Source organism: Branchiostoma lanceolatum, chromosome 12 (genome assembly GCF_035083965.1).
Source record: "Branchiostoma lanceolatum isolate klBraLanc5 chromosome 12, klBraLanc5.hap2, whole genome shotgun sequence".
Lineage (NCBI taxonomy): Eukaryota > Metazoa > Chordata > Leptocardii > Amphioxiformes > Branchiostomatidae > Branchiostoma > Branchiostoma lanceolatum.
In genome coordinates this window covers 17373643-17400393 of record NC_089733.1, presented here as the reverse complement: position 1 = coordinate 17400393, position 26751 = coordinate 17373643, and the positions used below count along the sequence as shown (strand labels likewise).

Genomic DNA, 26751 nt, shown 5'->3' with positions numbered 1-26751 from the left:
TGCATCGCAACCCCTGTTTCGTTTCGCTATTAGCAAAATACGACATATTTTCTACTCTTGTAGACTAGAAACGTTTCAAAATGGTGTCAGTTTGATCCGTAATGAAGATGTCAGTTTCTCCAGGTAGATTTCTCCCTTGTCTATCGTCAGTAGACTGCTGTATCGTCCTACAGGGCGCCAGGGAGGGTCCTGACCCCAACACCTTTGATGACACAAAATTGTCGGTAACCACTACACTTACCTGGACCCCTCACAATACTGTTTGACACTGGTGATAGCACACGACTAACCTGACAAGATAATCAGCGCTTTTTCCACGTAAATGACACATCTGGAAACAGTGGTTTGCTTCAAGTAGTGTATGACCGATAAAGGAACAACAGAAAATGGAGCGATATATCCACAAACTTAGGCTTACACCTTTTGGCACGCAAACATGTGAAATGTAAACGTAGGAGAAAGAAAATACTGTCATGCATGCACATTGTCACCCAAGTCCCGAAGTATAAAGGTTACATAAACAAACTCAGGTGCTATAATATAATATTCGAGGCGTTTATGTTGACGTTTTCTGTCATTTCATAAGAAAAATTAAATGCACGTATTAAGTCTTTACCCCTACTGAGCTGAGTGGAAGCTAGATGTTTTAGGTGTAGCACTGCAAGCTAAAAGCAAGGACTGTACGCGCTGTGAACAATATATACAGACAACAAATTTAGAGTAAGTAAACACCCAAAATTATGGATCCTTTAAACACATATAAACATTCTACACTGTCGCTATGGGTGTGTCTTATGTCTTTGAATTATGGTCCTTCTTCCTTGTTCTAAATAAGAGTCGTTTCACCCTGTTTGAGGACAGGAGACTTAAAATAAACAGCTCCAAATACGAAAATAAAAATGCGCGGCTGTACGCCCAGACCTGTACGCCTCATGTTTCCCATCTACATGGCCTTCAACCAAAAACTTACCCGGTCCGTCTTCTCTTTGTAGAGAAACGGAATTCGAGACACGTGTCTCTCACACAAAGTCATCTGCAGTTAGAACATTCACTTGGGAAAGAAATGTGGGTACAGCCCAACAAAGGCACGAAATCCCCAGATGCAATGTGTGTGTCAAAATACGCCCAACCTTTGAACTGCGCACCATTTTAACATAGCTTAAGTAGATATGGTCACGAACAATGTTGACAAGATAAGCGTTACTTAAATGGAGCGCCTGTAGGAATAGCGTGTCTGTGACTATGTTAGAAAGATTGGAAGAAAAAGAGAGTGCAATAGTCCTACCCTGATCAGTTCTCGTCAGCGACTGCGAGGAAATGAGCACCACACAAGTATCAACTATCAAATTTATAGCGAAAGAAACGGTACTAAAATTGCGTCACAAAAGACTAGCTCGCCCTCCCCATACCGTAGGGATTACAATAACCAAATCAATTAGAATTTTTCACAAACATGAGTATGAATGTAAAATGCATCGTCACATGAAGTGCTTTGTGTGTGTTTTTGTGTGGCGTGTTTTTTAACGACGTCTGTATACTTGATTTAGCATGACAATTTTTATGTGACCGAACGATCTATAAAAGATACACTGTATAAGTCTCAGGGCACATTATCAAATGGAAATCGAAGTTCAGGCGAGTTTATGTATCATATGGGTGTTTTGTCAAATAGGGTTTTTCCGTATGCTAATTTTGGGCTAGAATTCAAAATGGCGGCGAGTCTCGTTTTTGCAAACGGAACGAAAAATCACAGATAAGCACTATAAAGTTCCTGTGAGAAGTATCCACGTATTGCCAGAAAAAATGATCAATTCGTTGGTATTAAATTTGTAATTTCACTGTGTTTGGAATAGAGGAAGTTGGCCTGAATACCCAGTGAGTTTTTGTTTGGCAAAAAATAAAACATGTCGTCGTTATCCATTTTCAAAAACCCTCTTAGAAATACGCATTCTAGCATCACTAGAATGCTACAAAATCAATTTTTGAAAAATAAGACAGAAAAGATGATAAGATAACACAGTTTATAAGGATAGACAAGAAATGTTAGTACTAGCACGCTAAAGCATAAACAATTTGCAAGAAAAATATCGCATGTTAAAAATCGTGCCATGTTTTATCTTTCAAACGTTTGGTCATTTTTGCCCCAAATAACACCTTCTCTATTCCCACAACCACTCAAAACAGAGAGTCGGTTTGAAGGCAAGTTAAAATTTGTGTTGAACTCGATACAAAGTATAAGAAACACCAGAAAAGGCACAAATCATACAAGAAATGTATCCTTTCTCCTAACATATGCATCAACACACGAGGCAGTTATGTTGGTAACACGTACTTGATCATGCCCTCAAAGTTAAAAACGACACAGTCCGGGCGAGAAACAATTTAACATTTAGGTCTCTAGGGTTCAAGAAGCCTTCTCAACCGAAATTGCCTATATTTCAAGAAAATGATGTGTCCAGAGGCGACTTTGAGGGAACGTGTCATGCGGCAGACAAGGGCAAACGTGCCAATTCTCCCGCTGGAAGCGACGATATGTCCGTGCCTAGAAATTATGCCATCGTTCACTCTATCTCAACTGTCGCGAGGTAAAAGAGAAAACTACCGCCATAGAGAGGCTCACAGTTGACAAACAGAAGGACGAAATCGTTGAGGCCCAATTACGGAACAAAATGTAACGTCCGTAGCGACGTCCATACGTCTGAGGTCGATAAATACACTTTTTTTTGCTTGCTTCACCATCAAGCCAGTCCTGGGTATTAAAATGTCTGGAAAATTCCCACCGGGAAACTGATTATCGTGTCACATTCCGGACGAACGGTTGCTCTTTCCAATCCGTTTTCCACGCGACGTTTTTTTTAAACATTAGATACAAAAGGAAATAGAGGCGGTGAAGGTCACGCCAGAAAGCGATAATTTAGCATCAGCCGGCCGTGACCCGGAAGGGAACGTCACGAGGGGTCATGTTTACCTCACATTCTATAACGTGATACTATAATATTCTTCTTTTGATATTAAGAAGGCGATTTTTCAAGACTACAAGGAAATACTTCCTATTGACGGGAATATCCGATGACTTACTTTCGGGATTAGGAATAAAAACCGCTCGACAAGTACGACGATATTTTCACAGACCCAGACAAAAAGACTGTCTCCATTTAGAATACACTTGGCTTCACGCAATTCAAAACAGTACGCGACAGACGGCACGTACTTTCAAAAGGCTGGACGTGAGAGATACACTCTTGTATCGTGAGGATTTATAATGACAAGCTTTAAGTTCCCGGTAAATACTACTTGTAAATGAAAGCTGGTGTTTTATCATTAAGTCACCAAGTAGACTGACTCCCTTTTCTTGCTGAGAACACCCAGAAATGAGGTGTAAGAAGCGTAAATTTTATCAGCGATCGCAACAAAGGGCAGTAGATACCAGAGGAGATATTTGGTGTTGTATTGTCAGCTATTGTAGTTGGCAAGAGCAGTGTGAAATTGACAAAAAACAGTTGTCTGCCGTGAAAGTTTGTGTGCGTGACGTTTTAGTTTAAAATGTTGTGAAACTTACTTTACTGGCACGTCATGTTGGAAAAAATTGAATTTACAAAAGTTGGATGAAGTTTTTTTTAGGTCGTACTCGGGCCATTAGGTTCATATATAGGCGTAATACGTTTCATAATGCAACAATGTATTCTCAAAGGATGGGGTAAAATATAGCATGCCATAGCAATCTTCATAATAAGCCAACCATATCAAAAATGCCGTGTTATTTGATCATCAAAAATATCTCATAACAAAATAACTACAACAAGTACCGAGAAGTTGCCAGGAAAAGTTTTCAGACAGTACCTTAGTGTTGGTTTGACAAAGTGGGGGTAAGAAAGTTTGTTGAGTTGGTAAAAGTAAAATTCAGTTGAAAGAAAAAGGTGCTAAAAGGTTGCCCCAGATATCGAAGGTTGCGAAAAGTAACACTTGGAGGTGTTTTGGGGTCTGACCCCAATTTTCCAGGGTCTTTAGTTCTGGTAGAACAGACGGCGTGGCCGGAGGGGTCGCGACTTTTATAATTACTGCCGGGAACTTGGGAAAATCCCCCGTGCCGATTCCTCCCAAAATCCAATCAGTTACAACTTTTCTGTCAGTTTCTTTCCAACTTTTGGACAGAGCAATACGGGCCGATAATAACTATCGTGGGCTGGCCCAGTCAGCTATGGCACAAAATCGATAAAAACGGAGATGAATTTGTAAACAAAGGTTGTAAAAATGTCAGAAAGTTCAAACTGGATCGAAATCTAATTACAAACGACGAAAATGATGAATAGGAGAGCAGAATTTCAACTGAGAAAAAATTGTGTAACACTGAATTTGATAGCAAGAATAATTCTGTATTTCTTTCTGTCGTTGACTTTGTCACTTTTGGCAAGCTAGCAAAACCGTGTAGGCAAGAAGACATCTGAAGTTCACACTATGTTTACGAAAAAGTAACTTCTCTTGTGAGTTTGCTGGTTTAATTTGACGATAGAACTTCGTGTAACAAAGAAATACTGCTGGCTCCACGATACATAAAACAGTGTAATTTCCCCCACCTTCCTTACTTGGTGTAAAAGCCCACAGGTCTTGACACATATTTCACAAGACCTGTCACAGAATTAGAAAACAGGTTTTTCTCTTTTACAACTGAGCCCAGAGGAAACTAGTGAGATCGTAACGCTTCCATCTTTGTTACCGTATCGCGTTGATCTCGATACACGCTTGTACGAAGATATTTTACAATTCCTCAACAGTACTCGCTAATTAGTGTCATGTTTTCAAACGTAAGGCTGCAATTTCGTTCGATACGGGGGTTATATATAACAAACAGCGCGCTGAACGCTTGTCGGGGAAGCCCATTGCTTTTCCGCGGAATATGTTCATTTGAGAGAAATGGGGACTTTACTTTTCGTAATCATGATTTAGAAACAAGAAAATTGGCCTGAAAAACTATGAATGACGGCACGACTTTGCTCTAGTTTGTCTGGAAGAATCGGGTCGTTTTCGATACCTTTATTTCCCTGACAAACGGTTAGAATATTTCTGAAACGATCTGAAAGAATTGGCGTACGGACAAAACTTTTTCGACATTTAGAGAGAACATTTTCAGCTGTAAGAGAGACTTTCTGGATGCTTAACTCTGGTTCGAAAATATTCTGTACATCTGTACATCTATTTACGTCTGGTTACGAAAAGGAAAGAAAATATACGCAGATATATATCACTACAAGCAACATAAGCTGCGGGTTGTTGTTCAAGTTTTGATAGAACCAAAATTACAAGAAGATAGTAGTTCAGCTACCTAACTGATAAGCATTTGCCCTGGAAGATTTCTCTAACAAATTCGAATTTCTAAACTATTTAGAATTGTGGAATTAATCTGTATAAGGCGTTGTTACAATCATTGAATTAACTACAACTATATAACAAATCAGAAGTATTTACTACGAGGAGGGTTTTATTTAGAGTAGACCAGAAGTTTTTCTAGAATTCTTGATCTAATTTTTAGATATTATGCCAACAAATGACAGGCGTAGGTCAACTCAAGGTACATTTTCCCGTGCGAATTGTTTCAGTAGAAGTTCGGGACCTCTTCGTAAATATAGATATAGATAAGAGACTGTATGTTCCGTACACAACAATCTTGAAAATCTGCCCTAATTTTTTCACAATGCTATATTCTTCAGTTAGGAATCAGAATGTACGTTTTATATATATATTTTTTTTAAAGAAACATGGCGTTCGCAGAACTGAGTATATGTTTCCCTTAATTTGCCAACTCAGTGACTGTGATATACAACGTTTGCTACAACTCCAACTTTCGCCCTTATTCTTCAGAGATTCTTTTCTACAAGTGCTAAGAAAGACAGATGTATTTTGCACGACGCATGTTTCCACGGGTTAGAGATATGTATGGGTTTAGCCGACATGAAGGATGGTGTGCCGGAGCGCAATCCGTGGCGGGGTTCGTGTTGCGGCGGAGGTCGCTCTCACGCCGAAAGCCCAAAATGGATCAGCCGCTGAAATCTGCAGATGGAATCAACAAACCGACCCATCATAGTCTGCCGCAGACTACGCACTGGGAGACCTGCGTGTGGTGGCTGTTTTTTTTTAAAAAAGACGTATGAAATTTCATAAAAGGAATATGTAATTGTATTCTCATACGTGTGTTAACTTAGTAGAGAGGTTTCCGTGCGTTGTAACTATCGTCAAGAAGTATAAAATTGATTTTTGCACGATGCGCATTGGGTACGGTTTTGTATTTCTCAGTATACACTAGTATGCTCAAATATCAGTGAATGCTCACAATACTGGCCACTACTTAAAATAAACGGAAACAAAATGTATTGAGAGTTGCAAGTTGATTTGATTTGAGTTAACTTTGAGTGCCTTATTAAAATACATATGAATGTGTATACATGTATGAAACAACATGAAACATACACAGGATATAGTTAGAGGAATACCTAGCGTTGCTAAAGACTCGCATCCCTACAAGTTTTGAGAAGCCTGGCGAGTGTTTTATCTTTCAGACAAATTGGAGATATATTTTAGCAGCTGATTGTACGACTTGGATAATGTAGTAGCGGGCATGTTGTTATGTGAATCGTCTGACGCACTTTTCACACGTTTGGAAATCCATTTCGGAAAAAAGGATGTGTTTTCTGATTCATCGCAATCGCTTTCGCATGAAGCATTTCTCTACGAAAAGTTTTAAGGATCCAATAGATGCATTACTACAACTGCTACAACACTATCGTTAGTTATAAAGTAGTATGGCTAAATCCTCTAATTGTCTACCACATAATACAGGCGAGAAATCAGAGGATCTAGACGTTTTGCAACGAGCTTTACTGAGAAAATTCTACTCTTTTTGAATGGACGTTATCCGAAATTGTCGAACATTGGATGGCTATGAAAACTCCTTTTGCCAGTTGGATACGGTTTTACCACCGTTAGATCTCATTTGAGATTAGAATATTTGGACGATGGGATACAGTATCAACGTTTATTCACAATAGTACATAACACCACATGTATGTTAAAGACATCTGATATTTGTCTACGGCAATTCAGTTCTATCATTAGATTTTCACTAGTTTTTATTTTTTTCAACAGAGGAATTTACAAAGAGCAGTTTTACCATTCCAATGAGCGATCTACGAACCTCCAACCTGACCGCTGACTCGACTCTACTCTACGAATAGTGTAGAGTAGAGTAGAATTTTCGGTCAGGTAGGACTGTTCCAGTTTAGACCGCAATACAGAGCTGCTTGGCTTCGCAGAAAATACAACCGATAGCAACACTTCACGCTGTCAGAGCATCACATGTGACCCTTGCGGCTTGAAGACTTACGATACACACGCCAATACTCTACTCTACTCTACTTAACCAGCCTTGAACCTTTTCTATATATTGTGACAACATTTTGAGTACCGAGAAATTCTCCTCTGACAAAATACATACGAAGTGTTGAAGTCGCATCAACGGTTAACACCAATGTTTGGAGTAAGGTATATGTTATGAAAACATCGCAGTAGTATCAACGAGTAGTATCAACGTAGAAGGCTGCAAAGTCTGATACAAAGATATAGTTTTAATGTCTTGGACGAAAGGCCAAATATAGCGGGCTGCGGGTTAGTATAAGACCGGTCCAAACTGGAAATCGGAATTCCTAAGGTCAGAATGAACTCTACTCTACTCTACTCTAGAGTTTACAATTTTGGCTGTTGTTGAAACGTTGTTTGTGATCTTGTATCTTGCCCGCCTAGGCACCCCTCTTAACTCTGTAACAGAGGCATTTGTAAGTTTTTAGCTAATCCTTTAGAAAAAATACAAATACTAATATCAATATTCTTCTTAAATGCATTGCATTTTACGATCTACTCAATGTTACGATGTACCAAAAATATCACAATGATACATAAGCACCAAGCAAGATCGCTACATCGAATTTAAACCAAATCATCTGAAAATTTTTTCAAAACGTCCAGTTTCCTCGTAACTTCGCCGAAGCAATCACAAAGTATTTCAATATTTATTTGTAAAATGGAATTTCTATAATGCTACCATTTTTTACACGATTGAAGCCGTACTCCATACAAATTATCATGACCTGACAAAATGCATAGGCCGATTATTATACGGTCTAGCAGGTAAAATTGGCAGCTTTCTCTACCAGAAACACAACTCCAGAAAGCTACCCTACCCTTTGTTGATATGTCATACTCCGATTGTAGAGTAGAGTAGAGTAGAGTAGAATTTTCGGTCAGGTAGGACTGCTCCAGTTTAGACCGCTTGTACGATCTATGATTCTTACAAAATTGCATCTAGCCCACGGTTCGATTTTTCATGACTTCACTTGACACTTCGAGTCCAGTACTACATACATTCCCCTTCGTAATCACCTCATATAGTTTGGATCTTTCGGGACTTGTTTCCAAACTTTGACTTCAACACAGCACGTGCAAAATAGGGAAACACTAACTAACTCCTGGATATTATGTTACTCATAAATCAAAACCTAAGACAAAACAAATTTAAATAAATACACGTACACTTTCAACGTGACTTTAAACACAACTCTACGATATGGTGAACGCAGTTTCCCTAACTGTACTATGAAAGTATAAAAAAGAACAATAACGAAGAAAAACAGCCGAACCATTTTGAAGCTATATTCTTTATGAACAGGTCTACATTCAAAAACCAATCAGAACAAGTTTCAAGATATAGTATATATACTGTTATGTATGTCAGTTGCTAGATTTAAAAGAAAAAAAAAACAGTATTGAGCAAATATGTTCCATTAACAGAATTCGAATAGACTGGTATGTTTGTTGGCGCGAAAACCTGCGTTTTGCCTGAGATGAACGCAAAAAAGGAGGATTCATAGGACTTTTTACCCATCAAAGATTAGAAACGACATTTCTAAAGGCGCCACCAAAAATAAAACCTGCAAGTGGATGAGGCAAATGAATGTCAACAATGATCCACCCTTGCCATTTACTGCTATATATTCACAACAGCTGCATGTATATACCAACTGCAATGTGCTACTTCTAGCTAACCTACAAACATGACAAATAGACCACGTTATTTGGTATTTTTTGTCTTTTATCGTCGTCTTTCCTCCAGTATCTGGCTATGGAAATAAAGCTTAAAGTCAGATGGTGACTAATTTAAGGCATCACAGTTTTTGTTCTCCGCAAGTGTGTATCTTTTTATATAACAAAAGTCTGTGTGAAAAAAACCCGCTGTCAAACTTTCTTTTAGCAGTGTTGCTTTCAGATTAACGCCTTACTTCTAATATCATTCTTTCAAGGGAACAGATTTGAACATGTTTGATTTTTCACACCTGACCCATACTAAAAAAGCTATGTCTCAACTTGTTCCGACGCGATATAGTTTCGTCCGTAAAATGACTATTGTAATGGCTACGTATACTACAGCACTCATTAAATGGCTTAAATGTATGGGTAAAGCGTACTATCAGCTGTATGTTTACGGTTACAAAATGATGACAAAAATATGATAGACTTGAAAAGCAGTACCTTCATTTCAGAAGATAAATACATATGAATGGATGTCTTCATGTAGTTGAGAGAGAGAGAGGGAAAGAGACAGTCGCCAGACCACCAGACACGTTAGTGTTTTATGTAGTTTAACCACACAACTAACACCGACCACGGGCAGGGTTCAAGGTTGCCACCCCCTGCACCATAAAACTTCTTTGTTTGTCAGATTGGCGGGTAAAATTATGGATGCACTGCGACCCGACATCTCCTTACCCCGTGTGCTAACAAGGGGAGAACATGCCGTGCCGTGACATGGCTGGTTGTTGTGTATAACTTGATCAGTGTGAACCCGTGGTGAGACCCCAACAGCTACATATCCTTCAACTGACAACCTTCCGACGATACATGTCGGATGGACGATTTAACGCAATCATTAAAACAACCAACCGGGATGCCGGCAGAGGTGAAGGTCGGAACGAACGAGTGTGACTCTGAGAGTTGACGCTTTGCAGTGGATCCGCTCAGTTCTTACAAGAGCAAACCTATCCTATAGACTATTTTAAGAAGCTACAATAATTATATGACGTATTTTCAAATACAAGAATCTTCTGTGAAGACAACGTTGTTACAGTTTGGTGCAGGAATGTGTGTTTTAAAGATAGGTACGTAGGATAACAAACATAAACAACAACAAGAATGAAAAACTTTTGCGCCCAGGCAAAATCCTTGCAAATAGGACCTTTGATATGAGTATTAAAACTTTTAAGTATTAGTCAATAATACACTTACCCTCTGACGGAAGTTATCACATATTTCTTATCTGTAATATTTGAGTTATTTGATACAATATGTTAAAAGTCCCATGTTGTAAATTCTTACTGACTGGGATATGTGCGTGCGTGCGTGTGCTTTCAGAGTAGAATAGAGTTGTGATTTATTATAAAATACTTTAGAAGATGTCGAATACGTACACACATTCAATATCAATAATACTTAAACAACTAAGTTTAGAAATTATGATTTGGAACTTACTTTGAGTTGTGGCTTGTATTTCTGCAGTGAGAGCCGCATAGTAGAATCCAAGATGGCCGCTCGTATATAATCCACCTGGAAATAAATACACAAAATATACGAATATAGCCCCAGAATAGAAATCTTTCAAACATTTAGCTAGTCAATCATGTACTTAAAGTTTGTTTGTGTATCTTTATGATTTACAGTTCGTCAATTTGTGATGTTGCAGCATCATATAAAGAACAAAAATGTTGAAGAGTTGTCTGGCTCCAAATATAAGACAACTATATTTTTCAAAGTGTCATAAATGGCAGTATACATGTATATCTAATGATGTAAAGCTTTACAACACAAAACATGTATAGAAATACCATCTTTTGTTTAAAATGACAGGGACATATAGAACTCAGTAAGAATTCAGAGACTATAATGCCGTTGCTTCACAGCTTTGAAACTGTTGGAAAGCTTCGGGATCAAATACTTTATTTTGATGTGTACCCAGATTTCTCTCTCAAAGAAAAGCATATGTCATGGTTTATATTATGAAAAATTCGGGCTTTAATTTATGCTTAACAGACAGCAAGTACAAAATCTTCGAAAATATGAATCTTCATTGCAATACAGAGGAGAAGAGATAGTTTATATTTCATTGAAACCCAGAAAACTAAGAAGAAACCTCGACGTTAGGACCCGTTCTAGCCTGGATGCCAGACCCCCAAACTCTGAAATATCTATCGTGTGGGATGCCCCACACTATAGATATTTCAGAGTTTGGGGGTCTGGCATCCAGGCTAGACCCGTTCACACTTGTGTGTTTATTCAAGTCCGCATAAGTTGGGTACTATTTTTTTGGGGTAAAGTTTGCGGAGAAAAGGTTGTTTTCTTATTTGATCCACCGTTGAACAGTCTGATTATCAAACCGAAAAATGAATCTTCGGTCGCAAACTTTACATAAACCAAAGAAATATCAATACGAAACTCAACGGACTTTGATATACGCACAGTAAGTGTGAACGGGACCTTATAGAAGCTATTGTTGAGCACCTTGGAACTCGGGGTTGAAGTCAAAGTTTGGCGGAGTTTTCTTTCAAATTGGCAACAGTTTGACCAAGGTAGATTATATTTTCTTTGAACGGAGACGAAATCTACGAGAAGACACGCTTCTTTATAATCTTTCGACTTAGAGGATGATTTTGAACGCCTTGCAACACGGGAATAAAGCTAAATTTGGACTTTTCTGTTAAATTTGTCACGAATAGAGACTGTTTATATTATGTTTTCTTTGAACCGAGAAGATAATCTACGAGAAGACACGTTTGGTTGTCATAGCTTCTATAAAATAATCTCGATGTTATAGAAAATGTTTTTGAACGCCTTGCAACTTGGGGGTTAAGTCAAAATTAGTTTTCCTTAAAATTTGCAAAAAGATTAGGAGACCGAAGAAGATTATATGTTCTTTGAACTGAGAAGATATCTGCGTGTGTCATATAACATCTTCAAAAGAATCTCAATGTTATAGAATATGGTTTGGAGGACGACAGTTAGAGACTGTTTATATCATATTTTCTTTGAACCGAGAAGAAATCTCCGAGATGGTTCGGTTGCCACAGCTTTTTTCAAAGAAAAAATAGTCCGATCATTAAAAAAACTGCAGTTTAAGCCGAATTTCGGGGATAAAGGCTAAATTTTGGGGATAAAGACTAAGTTTGGAGGCTTTTGAAATTGCAACAAATAGAGAGCATTTATATCATTTTTTTTAACCAAGACGAAATCTCCGAGAAGACGCCTTCGGTTGCCACAACTTCTTTAAAAGGAGAAAAAATCAGATTAGAGAAAACCTGTTGTTTGAACCCCGCAGAATTTCGGGGATAAAAACTAAGTTTTACGGAATTTTCTATTGAAATTGCAACAAATAGAGACTGTTTATTTCGTATTTTCTTTGAACCTAGAAGAAATTTCCGAGAAGACACGTTCGGTTGCCATATAGCTTCTTTCAAAGAAAAAAAAATCCGATCACAGAAAACCTGTAGTTTGAGCCCCGCAGAATTACGGGGATAAAAACTGACTTTTGATGAGTTTTCTTTCAAGTTTACAACAAATAGAGACTGTTACTGACTGTTTGTATCGTATATTCTTCGAAACGAGAAGAAATCTCCGAGAAGATTCGGTTGCCATATAGCTTCTTTGAAAGAAAAAATAGTCTCAATCACAGAAAACCTGTAGTTTGAACCCCGCAGAATTACGGAGCATAAAAACTGAGTTTTTAGGAGTTTTCTTTTAAATTTGCAACAGTTTGACCGATTCCGATTGACCCGATGACCTAGCCATGAACCTCGCTCCCCGCTCAATACGCGCATTACGAGGAGCCCTCCGAATCAATTTGCCTGCAAGAGGAACCCATTATAGCGCCTGATTTTGACAAATTTCGCGCAGCCATGCATCCAAAGAACGTGATCAACCGTCATTTTTTGGAAAGTGCGAGTCGACAAATTTACGACACCGTACTAAAAGCTAAGGAATATAAGAAGAAGTGACTGACATGGCGGGCCAGTCGTGAGTCCAACCACAGAATTCTCAATTATGTTTCAACCGACTCACGTAATGATATTGGCTCTCGCAGCTTTAAATACCACAAGCGTGTTTCCGAAGAGTAATGCTCCACTCTACTCTAAAATTCTACCAACACTGCTCCTAATTCAATACCAAGAGAATGTAGTCATAGCTGAAACATAAACTCAAAGGTGTTGCAACAATAAACTATCTTCTCGCAACTTTCTCGAGATCCAGTCGCATCGATACGTTGGTGATAGCTCAATGTAATGTAATCTAAGTAGCCATATCTGTACAGCAACTGGTCAGCTAAAGTCTCTCCCCACTCGCGATGTTATATCTAAATCAGCCCGTTTGAAGTCAGAAGCCGGGGTGGTGGGTATGAATGAAAGATGAGTACAAATAAATGGGAGGATTGGAGCACAAAGCATCGTCTCCTTATCTCTCGGACAACCCACTGGTCCACAGATTCTTATCTGCGAGATGACCAGGAGGGTCGGCGATAGAGATGTACAAATGACCAAATACTCGTTAACATAAAAACCCCTAAGATGCCGTGGTACATTGTTCATTCTGATGACCGCCGTTGTGGTTGACGATAAGACGCGAGTAATCCTCGGCAGTTCTGTTGGAAACACCTAGAGGGAAGTCGTCTGTCTCAGGAGCCGACTTTCCTTCAAGCTGTCAAGACATTATCTTCACCTCACACCACAAACTTCCCATTTCCGCCAAGGCCACTCGGGACTTTAAACTTTTAAGGAATAAGAAGTTGTCACGTAGCGACTTACTTGTAGGTTATACACGTAAGAAACTGAGAACTTTCACACGTTAGGAAGCCGCTGCAAAAGTGGTTGTTACAAAACGTTATACAAAGTCGGGTTTTTACTGCGTAAAAAAAGAGCTTGAATGTGTCGTTATTTTGATGAATTTGCATCCTCACTCAAAGTTTAAGTAAGGCATTACGTAAATTTAGTTTTGATGTTGAAAAATGTTGATTAAGTGAAAAAAAAAACAAGACTAGAAAACGTGTGGTCGTCATCACATGTATCATGTATACGATGGAAGTTAGATTCAAGTCGCTCTTATACTGCTAAACAACAACAGTTTATTTTATCAACATTTAGGACAACTTTGGGAGAAAGGCTAGAATTTTTCGATGTTCACCTTCAGTTTACCTTTCTAAATTGAAACACATATTCATCACACTTTTCTTTCCTTGTCGCCATTGACTAAGTTATGTACATTCTTCACTGATGGTTTATAATATACAATTTAGCTGATAAGGTAAAAAAACTTGTAATCGAGTGCAAATATTCGACGGCAAAATCCATACGTCAGCTTCCCGGGTCGATGTTCATTCTATATCCGTGCGTGTTCGCAGTTCGGAGAAGTAATTTTCCGTCATTTGCAATTTAGCAGGTGGTTCATGACATTTAGGAGTGTCGATATAGTTGCAGCCTGTCGCTAGATGAGCGCCGCGACTTTCTGTAATTCGTATGATCAGTGCTTCTGATTTATGCTCGAAATGTGTTGCTACCAACACCTACCGAACGTTAGAAATCGTGGAGTTTTCTAATCTTTCCTGGCGTCAGTGTATGACACTTTTTTTCGGAGGGGGGTGAAACGAGCTTGAATTAATGTCTCCTAATCTACTTAAACTCTTGGAACCAACCATTCGGTTAAAATTTAACATCCATTTTTATAATATCATACTTAGGAATCCTGGCTATACTCGTGATCGAATCTGTCGAAAGTCAGTGAATATATCTTGACAGCTTTTCATTCGATATCCACCATGTTTACACCTTCCATACCATCATGACTTTTCGTTCACGTAGGCTGACTCCATAGTTTGATACACCAAAAGTATTACTTAACATTTCTTGACCAAAGAAGGGGTCATATAAACTCTACTCTAACGTGAGCGAATAATAATTTATATTTCCTTCGCGTCTGCTTTTTACAAATTCATTTCAAAGTTGATTAAACGAACTTTGAGGAAACAACACTTCAAAATTGCACTGTCTTTGCGTCAGTCATGTTTAGAATTAGCTCATCAAAATATTTTCGTTGACTTCGTGTTTTTTTCTGTTAACTTTGAGCTATCTATTTTTTGTCAAAACCAAAAGTGAGATGAAGCTACAGTATCAAAACTTTCGATTCGGCGAATTATATTTTTGCACATTATGTATACAAAACTGAACCACAGACAAGTTATTATCAAGTGTGTAGCTATTATAAACACCAACGAGTAGGCCTTTAGACAATTTCAGGCTGTTTTGTTGTTTACCGTGAGTTCAACACAGAAAGTTGAAAGCTTTCCTTGTGAAATGTCGCGCTATTTAGGTGAGAAAAATCCCATCCTCCTTACACAGGAAGTAACTGAGATTACCAATACGTCATTACGCTTCGATTAATGTATATCTGAAAATAATTTCCTCCTATGAAGACATATTTTCTGAGGCATAACTCAAGTATTATTTGATGACGCTACGCTATAAGGTAAATGTTCCATTACACTACTGCTTCTACGAAAATCGCTAGGCAACTAGCTGCACCCTGTTGTCATCATTACTATATTGTGAAGAAGACTATCCGAAAACATGGCAGGCTTTAGCTTACAAATACATCGTTATACTCACAAAAATCTAACGCTGAGGAGGTTATTTTGAAGCACGCGGGATGGTGAACTATCAGGCGGGGAAACTGACACCCCCGACCCATCCTACCGTGTTGGTTTCGCGCGGATCGTCGGGAGAGAGACGGCTGACATGGCGGGCTCGCGGCCGGTCGGCTATATTTTTAGAGGAAATGAATGTCAACGGAACAGATTTTACAACGAACGTGAGTGTTCTCATTGGTGGCTCCGAGGTTTGAACTTCACCGTAAGCACGTAATAATCGTGCTAATTTACGATCGTCTGGATGCCACAAAACCCGTCAGTTATCTCAGACAACAATGTCACCCCTGTACCACACACACACACACTGCGCGCACATACACCGCGATTTCTCTATAAAAACTAGCATTTTCATGATCAAATTCTACAAGGGCTTAACATGGATAAGGTTCAGAACCCAGAAATCAAAATTAAGCGGTATAATAAATATAAACTTAAGAGAATTCGTTAAAAGTATAACTGCCTATATCGACGGCGTATAGCATACGCGCCATATTCACCTGTTGCTTGGTTTGGCATGCGGATATTTGCGATCGCAAAACCTGCACTATATCATAGTCTAGATTCCTATACTTTCTGTTTTATACTAAGAAAATAGCAAACTTTGATGCAGTCAGAAAAGAAATCAAAACATTGGGAGGCGACATCATATAATATAGGACTTGCCATCTATTTTACCAGAGTTCGGTATCTGTCTTTTTAAGAAAATCCATGGGTATGAATCATTCAGAAACTGTACTTAAGTTAAGTGTGCATCTGTTATACTTTCTGTCTTGAGACGAAGGAAATAAAATGACACACTATCTATCAATTTTAACAAGGATGCCGTACAGTTCACATTATTCTCATACCAGCCATTTATTACGTATTTGATAGGGATTACATACAAGTACAGTTATCTTTCCTTCTCCGATCATGTTTAGAGAGAGACTTTTGTTCAGATTTAGTTATGTGAATAGTTATGAATGGGTTGTATATGAAAGCACACTTTTAAACTCTAAATCAGGCTTAACTTGTGGAGGTGTAAATCCCCCCCGCCTGATGAATAGTTTCTCCCAATACTGTACTTTTCACCCCGGCAGAATAAAAATGGCCGCCGTCAAGGCGCGCGCCAGTACGCATGCGTAAAAGGTTGAGCAGCGTATCTCTCATGTCACATGTGGTTACAGCGCACATCACTTGTTGGCGCTTCTCTTCAACACGCACTACATAACCCAGCAGCGAAATTACACCGCTGTAACACCGGGTTCATGCGGAGGGGACGGGATATAAGCCATGGTACCGGTACTTATGCCCAAACGTGCCCGCTACAACGCCATGCTACGTTACCCTACTAATGCTCAATACGACACAACGGCCGTGTGTTCTGATATAAATGGCTCGTAACGTTGTCACCTTTGGTTAAGGTTGGGAGACTTGATGTCAGGTCGTTTGAGATGATGAGGTTATGGCGGGGACACGGTGCATATCAAGGGTTGAGAGGAAGGGCAGGACTTGTATTCAAGAGGGGCACTTGCACATCTTGGCTTGCCCACGGGCAATATGTAAACATATAGTGTGTCCGCTTGACCGGGTCCAACTATCGCAACTCCAAGACAGATGGACATGGATGGCTCCAAGGTTGTGTCTCTCACTTTAGGACACAGAGATGAGGGTTTTGGGGAGATGGGACATCCAATAGTGCTTACGTTCTTTTTCGCAGAAAACAATAAAGTACGACATATAGAACAAGCGTCGAAACAATCGCCAATAGACCGTGGAGCATTACGCTAACAGGTGTAATTCCAAACGTCTAGGTCCTACGTATAACGACCCATTTGGTGAACACTCTTGCGTTAATGTTAACTATGCATATGTACTCAACAATACATCTAAACCAAAATATGCGGGTCGTCACAGCAAACCAGCAAAGGAAGGATTAAAAAACTGTACACTGATAATCTCCAAGTTTTCTGGTTCATTTCGGTTAAGGCATGAGTGTTAGAACAAATTAGAACTTTCGTGGTAAGTACACTTTAGAAAATTTTTTCTGTAAGAAACTTGGTGAGAACACCTGGTCCCAACCTATGGGTCAAATGCCAAATAGCACTGGCGAAAATAAGTGCCATTTCCCGTTATCCTGACCCATTCTCAAACTGATGGCCTTCTCTCGCTCGCACCGAACCACAATCTTACAAACGTTAGGAAAACAGATATTGGTCTGGCGAACACGCCATTTGCAACTAGAGCCTAATAGTCGGATAGCAAGCAAATGAGCCCGCATTCAATAACAGATGGAGCGGTGAACGATTCGTGCAACGTGAGCCACAAGAGGTGAACGTTAGGTCAGGACCACAACATGAACCAACTCTACAGTTGTTCTGGAGTTCACTTCAACTGTTCCGAGTTTCAGTTCTTAAGCCATGTAGGAGACTGTAGTCGTGGCGAGCTTCGGACAGCGTCTTGGACTTACTCTTCTCAAGATTAAGAACCATCGGGGATGGAGAAAAAGCTCACTGTAGCTTTTAATTTTCAAACTGTAGCATGTCTGTATGCCTGAAACTAGCTGAGGTTGGAATTTAGTACCGTCACTGTTTTCTTTATAATCATTATTATCATTATTTTTGTATGTTTATCTTCTGTTTCCATTATCGCTGTTCTCAATGCACATTGCTTGTTTTATTTCATTTGTAACGAAGGGCCCCACTGTAAAGCAGTGGCAATCATTGAGCTGGGCAACCCTGGATAAAGATGACAGAATAGAATTTAAAAATATATATATATAAAAGCTACAACATTCAAGTTAACCGTAAGCAACTACAGTTAATCTATCACGGTAGATATCAGTTATGGTAGAAATGTTGGCTGCGGCACGACATATGCTGTAGAATGTTGATTTCTTTAACGAGATGCACTCTTTTCATGGCCCTTTTCCAAAACAAGTCTCCAGGTCAGAATGTCGACGTGTTTTCCGCAGGAAAATATACGACAAACTGTATGGTGCCAAAACCGCCCTTACTTCGCAACCTTACTCTGTATTTTGCTGTTAACATTGGTACTACTATTCTTAGCTAATGATCACCCATATGCAATATCTTTCAAAGCTGGTTTATAAATAGAATAACTTTCTTTCGTGTATTGATATTTTTATAACTTGAATAACTTCGCTTTTTGATTGTTTATGAAAGTTATCAATAAAAAGGGTTAATGCTTTGAATGGTAAAGTAAAGTGCCTATTTCTATTGAAGAGTGTTTTTTTCTCCCAACCACCTGTTAAGCTTCATATCATAAGAAGACAATAAGGTTCAAGTTTGGAGAAACGTATTCTTCAATACCCTTTAGCATCGCGACTTGATAAACCACCACGTGGCAACTATTTATGCAGTTGTTGTATGGTTTTATAGAACACCAAATCTTAGAGAAATTCTCCTCCGACTGTTTGGCCTTTTAGGGTAGGCGGCCATATTGAATTCATGCCGAACGGCATCATGGGAGCGATGAAGATAGCGATACCCTGCCCCACAATGGCACCTATGTCGGAGATCTACTTGTTCCCAAAGCTGGTTATTGGTGTAGCGGGACCATAGATGTACATTGGTCCATAAATTTACTTCTCTGGCGCATACGCAATTTGTATGCGGTCTCTGCTCCCATTCTTAACCAATCAAGGGAGTCAAATTAAAGCAGTAAAAGGATATAAAGTTGATGAAGTGTGTTGGATGGCCAGCGACGCGTGGCTCTCATACGAGTGATTTGAAACCGTTTTTAAATGCGAAACCGTTACTGACTGTTGTGGTAACAAAGAAAATTGTGTGTTCTACAGGAATTCCTCGCCATGATGTTTTTGTTTTGGCGTGGCGGCCATGTTTCTTAAGGCATGGCAGCATGGGGGTTGAACATGAGAGCTATCATCACACCAACACCATGTCGGTGAGACACTTCACAATTTCACATCCACAAAGTCTTTATACCTCCACAGGGACCTGGGCTACACATTGCGGTATGAATCACATCCCCAAGAAAGTAATCTACAAGGACACTTTTGCCCAATTCCTACTACCAATCAAGACAGTCGAATCACGCCCACAAACGAATACAAATTTGACGCACATTCGCACTTCATTTATTTCATACACTTTTGACACTGGATCTGGGTATTCATGACATTGCTCAGAGTCCCTCCATACTATATGCTTCATTTCCACATCTTTCTATACACTTCAGTTGTTCCAGCAGTGGTAAACAAGACTACAGTACTGGATAACAGTAGTTTTCCATGAAGACTAGCTGGATATGTGGTACGACAATATGTAACAGATATGTATACAACGATAAAAAATTTACATCCTTCATTGCTTTCCTATTACATTAACGAAAGAATATCAAAGCACGCCGTGGAATTTTACTTCTATTTGCCAGCTCGAGCATCCAAAAACAATGTCAATATAATTTTTTTCCACATCCTAGCGGTGTGTAGTTTTAGAAATTACAGAGTGGTGCTAAAGGCGTGACAGCGATGTTTAGTGGGAAAGACATTCCAACGATTCGAAACTCTTTCCCCAGGCGAAATTAGGCAGCAGCTATGAGATTCGAATCTCTTAAGTACAATCTTGATGAAGATCTTTGTGGCGTAAGCCAGAGAGGCATTCCAATTCACCAGAACTGACATTAGGGCAGTGCTGTCGGGCTAGTTCTTTCTCAGTTAATTTGCCTTCAAGGCGGTGCAGAAATCTGACATCTACTGTCCATGGCTATTGCTCCACTGTACAACATACACGGATGGTGTTAAACAGGTTCCTATGGTGTTGTATAAAATAGAACAGATAACACAACATAGCAGGAGACGTACCGAATACTACGGGCTTTGCTAAAGTAGGTACAGTGTCAATTGTAGTTAAAGGAATACAGATTGGATGTTAAAAGACGTTATTGGTGATTCACTAACAATCAGCGACCTGGTCTCTCATTTGGCGAGGTTTGTCATACTGCGGCTGGATGCTGACTTTAAAGGAACAAGGTGGCCAGCGAAGGTCGGAGAAGTCAAGAACTTAATACCTAGCGCAATGTCACACACATGGTTACGTTACTCTCGGACATAATTCATTCAATATTGTGGGAGAGTCCGGGGCACGGCCCAAGGGTCGCTAAACAGCCATAAAACAAACGCTTCGCCGTAAAGATTCAATCTGTTGTTATCATGTCGGTGTAGGTCTAGTTTTTACAGCATTGACCGGATCTACGTGTAATATCATTTCCCTAATACTCTAGGCAAGTAAAAAATAGGAGGGACTCGTTTTTTAGGCGCGTCGATATAGACTAAGGTTTTGGCACGTCACTTTATCTGGGATATGGGGGCGACCGGCTCTCTTCGTGCGAAGAAATCAATGCGCTGGGCAGAAGAGCGGTTGGGAAGCAAGATTGCCTAACTAGACAAGCTGCTTCACAGGCAACACAAAATCCCTGCCGTCCGAACGTGACAGAAATAAGACCAGGGCAATCACGGACGCTTTTGGCGCGGGGTCGAACAAGGGGCGATCTTCGCGTTCTTGTTCGCGCCATTTTTTTCGGGGGTGATTGACAGCCGCCTTGGACGATCTATAGACCAGGCATCCATCAAAACCAAAACCAGGTCAGATCGCCTGCCGGTAGCTCTACACCCGCACTACAAAAAGCCCTGTCTAGCAGTATATTATTCACAACTCTACAGGGAGTTGACAGATCATGTCACAGCACGTAATGTATTTACCCCCTATTCTGTCACTGCCCAAAACTAGGGCGATACAAGCAACATATAATACTCCTACATTTGTACATCAACAATATTTCCATCTAGAGGGAAAGACTTCCCTAACAAAAACAAACGAACATAAACACTGAGGTATATAAGTCCGTGAAGTACAATATTTCCTGTTTTTTTCTCTCACGGCACAATAGACATTTACATACTGAATGAGAACGCTCGCATTTTTAGCAGTGAAATTTCTTTCTATGATGTTGTCGACGATGTTTCACTTTCTGCCGGTTGCTGTTTGAGACTTTCCAGTTTATTTTCTTTCTTCCACTTCATCCGGCGGTTCTGGAACCAGATCTTGATCTGTCGCTCCGTCAGGCACAGCGCATGCGCGATCTCGATGCGTCGCCTCCGTGTCAGGTACTTATTGAAGTGGAATTCCTTCTCTAACTCCAGGGTCTGGTAGCGCGTGTACGTCTGCCGTCCACGCTTGCGTTCTGGCGCTGTGGAAGGGACAGTAGGAAAACGTATCACAGCATTGTCAAGTCGTTAAAACTCACTTTTGCACTCTTAAAAAAATACATACTACGTACAGTCAAACTGCCCAAGACGACCACTCAGGGGACGAATAAGATCTGGTCTGTGTGGACAGGTGGTGACTCAAGACAGGGTTTTGATGCTTGTGTCAACGAGAAAAATCGTTTAGAAGGGACCAGCAAAAAGTGGTCACATTGGCCTGGTGGTCCTTATGAACAGGTGGTCACTTTGCACGGGATGGACTCTAACATTAAAACTACAATGACAGAAATATAAGTCATGACAGAGAAAACATCGTAGATTAGAACGACGAACAAACAAGCAAGCAAACAAACAAACAAAAGACATTGAACGTGTTCTTATGTTGTACGACGACGTCGTCTTTTAAAACGTTATCATTTTTCAAACCGTTATTCCACACGTGACGGGTGCAGATGTTGTTGCACACAGTACGAGACAGAACCCAGACTGGGCAGGCATGGGGGACGTCACGGGAACGGGTACAAACGTGGGGCGTGGCTTTTTTGTTTTGAAAAGACACACACAGAATGGCTGTCTCGTACGTGGCACTGACGACTAGCCCCTTTCTAGAGCCCATCGAAGAGAATAATTACGAACATCACAACCTGACAAGGCAAATTAAAAACAAATCTGTACAGGAACAGTAGCATGTGTGCCTTTACAGACTTTCCGATAAAAGCCGAGTGGCATGTCGTTAGAACGAGAACACGTCGGGGCTGAGGTGTTTACAGCTACGCGGGCTGGACACTTTAGAACCGAGAGACCGTCGCGAACGACACGTTACTATCCTAAAACATCGCAACATTCCTTTCAAATGCTTCAGGGTGCCGATAACAGATCTCGAGGTATCCTGGAGTCGATTTTACGACGTGGAAAACGGCAGAACGAATAAGTTTGATCCAGACGATAGAATTTGACGACTGTGGTTCTAAAGATGTTAGTTTTGTTTCAACCCCGTGTAAAGTATGATTTAGAGGAAACGTTTTGTATGAAAAGGCTATCATTGAGAGATGTTATGGGGTGTTGGGTGGTTTTTATAGTCGGTTTTGTTGGGGGAGCACGCCTAAGGGAGGTGGTAAAAGTGCCGGCACACTGACACCCCCTGACCTCATATATATCACGACAACTGGCATAAAAGAACACATAAACCGAACAGTTGGTGCGGTCGGGGAAACCCGTCATTAGAGTGGGACTAACGTGTGTGTGTAAACTTGGGGTTAGGGAACCACGGAGGGAAGTTATGGGTAGTGTTGACGTGAGTGAGTGAGAGGTGCAGTGGTGGTGGTGCACGCCACATAGGAAAGTGTTGTACCTGTGCTTCGCATCCAGGGATAGATAGGGGTCGTCATCTGAGCGGTGTTGAGCGCGGGGTTAGCTTGCTGTACGGGATGGCCCGGGTGTCCGCCGACTCCGGCCATGTCTTTCCGAACTTCTGCTTGCTGGTAGGAGCAGGCTGCCCCGTGCATCGCGCTCATGGACTGGGGTGGCGACGCCGACTCTGCGGAGCCCCTGCAGTAACTGGACACGGGCGGACTCTCCTGGTAGTGTGCGTTGGGACTCCCGTACCCGGCGGCCGCCCCGCCGTTGTAGAAGTCCCTAGGACCGGAGTTAGTCGCAGGGTACGGGCCGTACGCCCCGGCATGGTACCCCCCTCGCGCCGTGGACGCCAGCTCCCCGTAGCTGCAGGACGGCACGCCGGCGAACCCGTTCGAACTCGAGAGGCTTTCTCCGGGCTGGTATTTAGTAAGCAGAGAATTTACAAAGTACGAACTCATCTGGTGATTTGTGGGTGGCTTGTCCCTAGAGGTAGTGATGAATAGTTACAGCAACTTGGGGTGATCCACACTTCCAATTATGGCATTCAAATCCCCCACGTGACTTCGTCCTTCCACCAACCGCAGGCCCGCTCCGATCTGTGAAACAGCGACAGAAATGTATTTGTGTTTTATCAACCTTTGCGGGTCACCGAGCCTCATAATTACCGAAAGTGATGGCATTATGATATTTTATAGTGAAATCTACCGTTTACTCGGTTACCTCCCATAACGCTGTTTAAAACAAAGACCCGGAATAAAGTGGCATTTTATGGGTAATTATGCCATAAAGCGTTGAACATTGTACTTACTAGACTTGAACAAGCACAACGGTACATCAATATAAAACCCAGCTGGAGTGTCTTTTACGTCCCTGTATAGTCTAGAGTAACAGGTTCGCTATGCAGGCAAGGCCGTTAAGTAACAATAAACGAAAGTCACCAAAACCGCAACCTGGCGTAAAATCGCCAGTCAGCCGAAAGGCCAAAAGAGCAGAGAAACAGGCCGTAAAAAAGGTCTGTAGAATAAAAAGGGAAAAAAGTACCATACCTAGTACGGGTGGGGAAAGCGTGGTCTCTGCGCCGTCGGGGCAGGGCGCGGGGAGGTCGGCGGGTGGTGGCAAGGGTCTCCTATAGGTCGGGGAGTCCTGGCTTCGGTCTGGACCCAAGCAAGTTGAACACGGAGGTCTGATACCACCTGCGACGAAAAGACGACGGAGGCGGTTTTTAAATAGTCTACTGACGGCGTAGAGTCATGTTTATGGAACAGCGAGGGTATCCTCATTTGTTTAAACCAATGGGGGATTTGTCGCGACCCTGTCACACGCTCCGAACGGTTGGGATGAGTCGGGATGATACATGGTGACGATCGGTCGTTTGAACCCCGAGGACGAGCGTTCTCACCTTCTGTTGTGCTACAAAAGCATCTCCATGGAGCCTAGACCACGGAGCTATTAAGGATTGCCCCCAGTGTTATTCCATAGAAAATAAATTTCAAATACCTATTATCAAGACCCCGCTAGGAGAGGAACACTTCTGCCTTTAAATGTTGCCCCCGAGCGAGAGCTAAGTTAGAGAAAAACGCTCCCAAGACTAGTTTGATCTGGGCAAGTTAATTTGTTCAAATTTGACAGGAGTGATAACAGGAGATGGGATAAGGCCCGTCCCCCCTTGATACTTGCTCCTACGAGAAAGGGCACAACGCCACATAGATCGTGAAACTGGAACTGCAAGGAGGAAGTAGTCCCATGGAGATTGACAGAGACACCAAACCAAAAAAAAAACGCACCTGACTCTGCTGAAAGCTGGCTCCAGGTTGTAAGGGCTGTGCTGGCGGCTCAACTTCTCTCCCCCTCTGTGACTCTGTGTCTGTAACCTCTACACCAGGCTTGGATCGCGCGCCGGCTTTTCTTTCCCAAAGACTCTAAAATAAACGTCGTGCTGCGATTGGCACAAAACGCAATTTAATCAGCGACCCGTGCATCCCATCTCTCTACGGCCGGGCTGCATCGGGTTCAAGCGAAGTTCACGTTCGGCGGAAGTCATTATGGAAAGGAGTCATGATAAATTGGAGATGGGTCGCGATCGCCCGCAGAAAATGCTCGCCTGTTCAAATCCCGAAAGACAGTTAAGACGCGGGCCACGCGAATACTTAAGGCCTACCCCGGGCGAGCCATCAAAACCGGGGGCTGATTGGACAAACTGCGTGTCGCCGCGTCATCCATTCTATTTGATCCCACATACATATCATAACGTGGCCTTTTGTACGGCGTTTGTCTTCTAAATGTCGCTATGAAAACACGTCCAGGCTAAGTAGGAGATCCAGGGTGATAGATTCCACCGAGCGGCCCAGTAATGGCGGGTTCAATTGATTTCTCATCAATGAATAACTGACATAACTCGGCTGTCATTCATTCGGCATGCAACGCGCAACTCGACGCCCATTTGGCGAAACGGGCGCTTGTTGTCCGCCATTACATCCGCCCATGATATTAGATTTTCTATTTGTTTGATACCAGGAATACATGCGTCTTCTCCGGACATGGCCGCTTCTCAACACTCGATTGCGCCGAGGATGTATCTCCATTTCCCCCATTAGATGTGTTCGAGGTGGCGAATGGGCCCCTTTGTCGCGCGCGCGCGCTCGAGAAAACAACGCCACAGTATTCCTAACTCCGAAATTAAAACTTTACAACACGTCAACACTCCACTAACAAAATTTTCACGCACGCACAGTTTCTGTTCAGAGAACATGATTGAAATTGTCGTGATGTGGATTTTTGTCAAAGGATTGAAACGGGATACTTTAATGCCTGTCTCGTGGGGTCGGATCACCTAAAAGGGTGTCATGTTGTGTGGGTTGCAGATTTGCCGCTATCAGGGCGATATTTACGCGTTTCGTCCTGAATTATACACTTGTCTGGTCGGATTTGTGAAGGCGTTATTTTCATAAGTGTTAAAACTGTCACCAAGATCGCCATGTTATTTTGGTGGTGTCAGTACGCACAGGAGTCAAAACCAAGAGTTGTTGACAACTTAGAGATGGACTTGTTTTCCGCATTTTGAATGAATGAAAGTTTTCTTTACGAAATGTAAGTTAGGAAACTAAAGTTTAGATGCAGTCAGATGTTGTTTTATGTTACGTTAACGATCATTTATGGTATGGTTTTCTTAGAAAAAGGATTCAAAGTACTACGGGCGATGTAACAATCTAGTAATTATTTAATAAGTTCCTTTTTTTGTACAAATAACAAGGAAATTGTAGGAATACAAAAGTGGAAGTTGTAATCCAGACTCTTAGAAGCCTTTTGAATGATAAGTATAAAGTTAATACTTAGATTCAATTCCTTTCGCTTATTCACAAGTATTTGTTTGTTCGGAGTTTGTTTT

The 26751-nt window shown here is 41.1% G+C and overlaps 2 protein-coding genes across 3 annotated transcripts in view; both read right to left on the bottom strand.

Moving 5' to 3' along the window:
- The window catches only part of LOC136445836 (homeobox protein Hox-B6-like), a 56867-nt gene that overhangs the window by 18313 nt on the left and 11803 nt on the right, over nucleotides 1-26751 (bottom strand). The window contains exon 2 of the mRNA XM_066443981.1: nucleotides 10570-10644. The gene's annotated coding sequence lies outside the window, so the exon portion shown is untranslated. The remainder of the gene's footprint in view (nucleotides 1-10569; nucleotides 10645-26751) is intronic.
- LOC136445834 (homeobox protein Hox-A7-like) lies at nucleotides 19868-25738 on the bottom strand. Of its 2 annotated transcripts, XM_066443978.1 has the most exons (4): nucleotides 25151-25738; nucleotides 24413-24559; nucleotides 23362-23962; nucleotides 19868-21994 (listed from the first exon to the last, which is right to left on the bottom strand). In XM_066443978.1, the coding sequence occupies exons 3-4, from the start codon at nucleotides 23822-23824 to the stop codon at nucleotides 21747-21749; spliced, it is 711 nt and encodes a 236-aa protein (XP_066300075.1). In that variant the 5' UTR covers nucleotides 23825-23962; nucleotides 24413-24559; nucleotides 25151-25738; the 3' UTR covers nucleotides 19868-21746. The 2 variants fall into 2 exon arrangements, with proteins under 2 accessions (XP_066300075.1, XP_066300076.1); XM_066443979.1 differs by lacking the exon at nucleotides 25151-25738 and having other exon boundaries at nucleotides 24413-25031.

Coding starts and splice junctions, on each gene's coding strand:
- LOC136445834 (XM_066443978.1), bottom strand. CDS start 23,824: ATGAGTTCGTACTTTGTAAATTCTCTGCTTACTAAATACCAGCCCGGA. Junction 21,995..23,361: donor TCCCTGGATGCGAAGCACAG/GTACAACACTTT, acceptor TCCCTTCCACAG/CGCCAGAACGCAAGCGTGGA.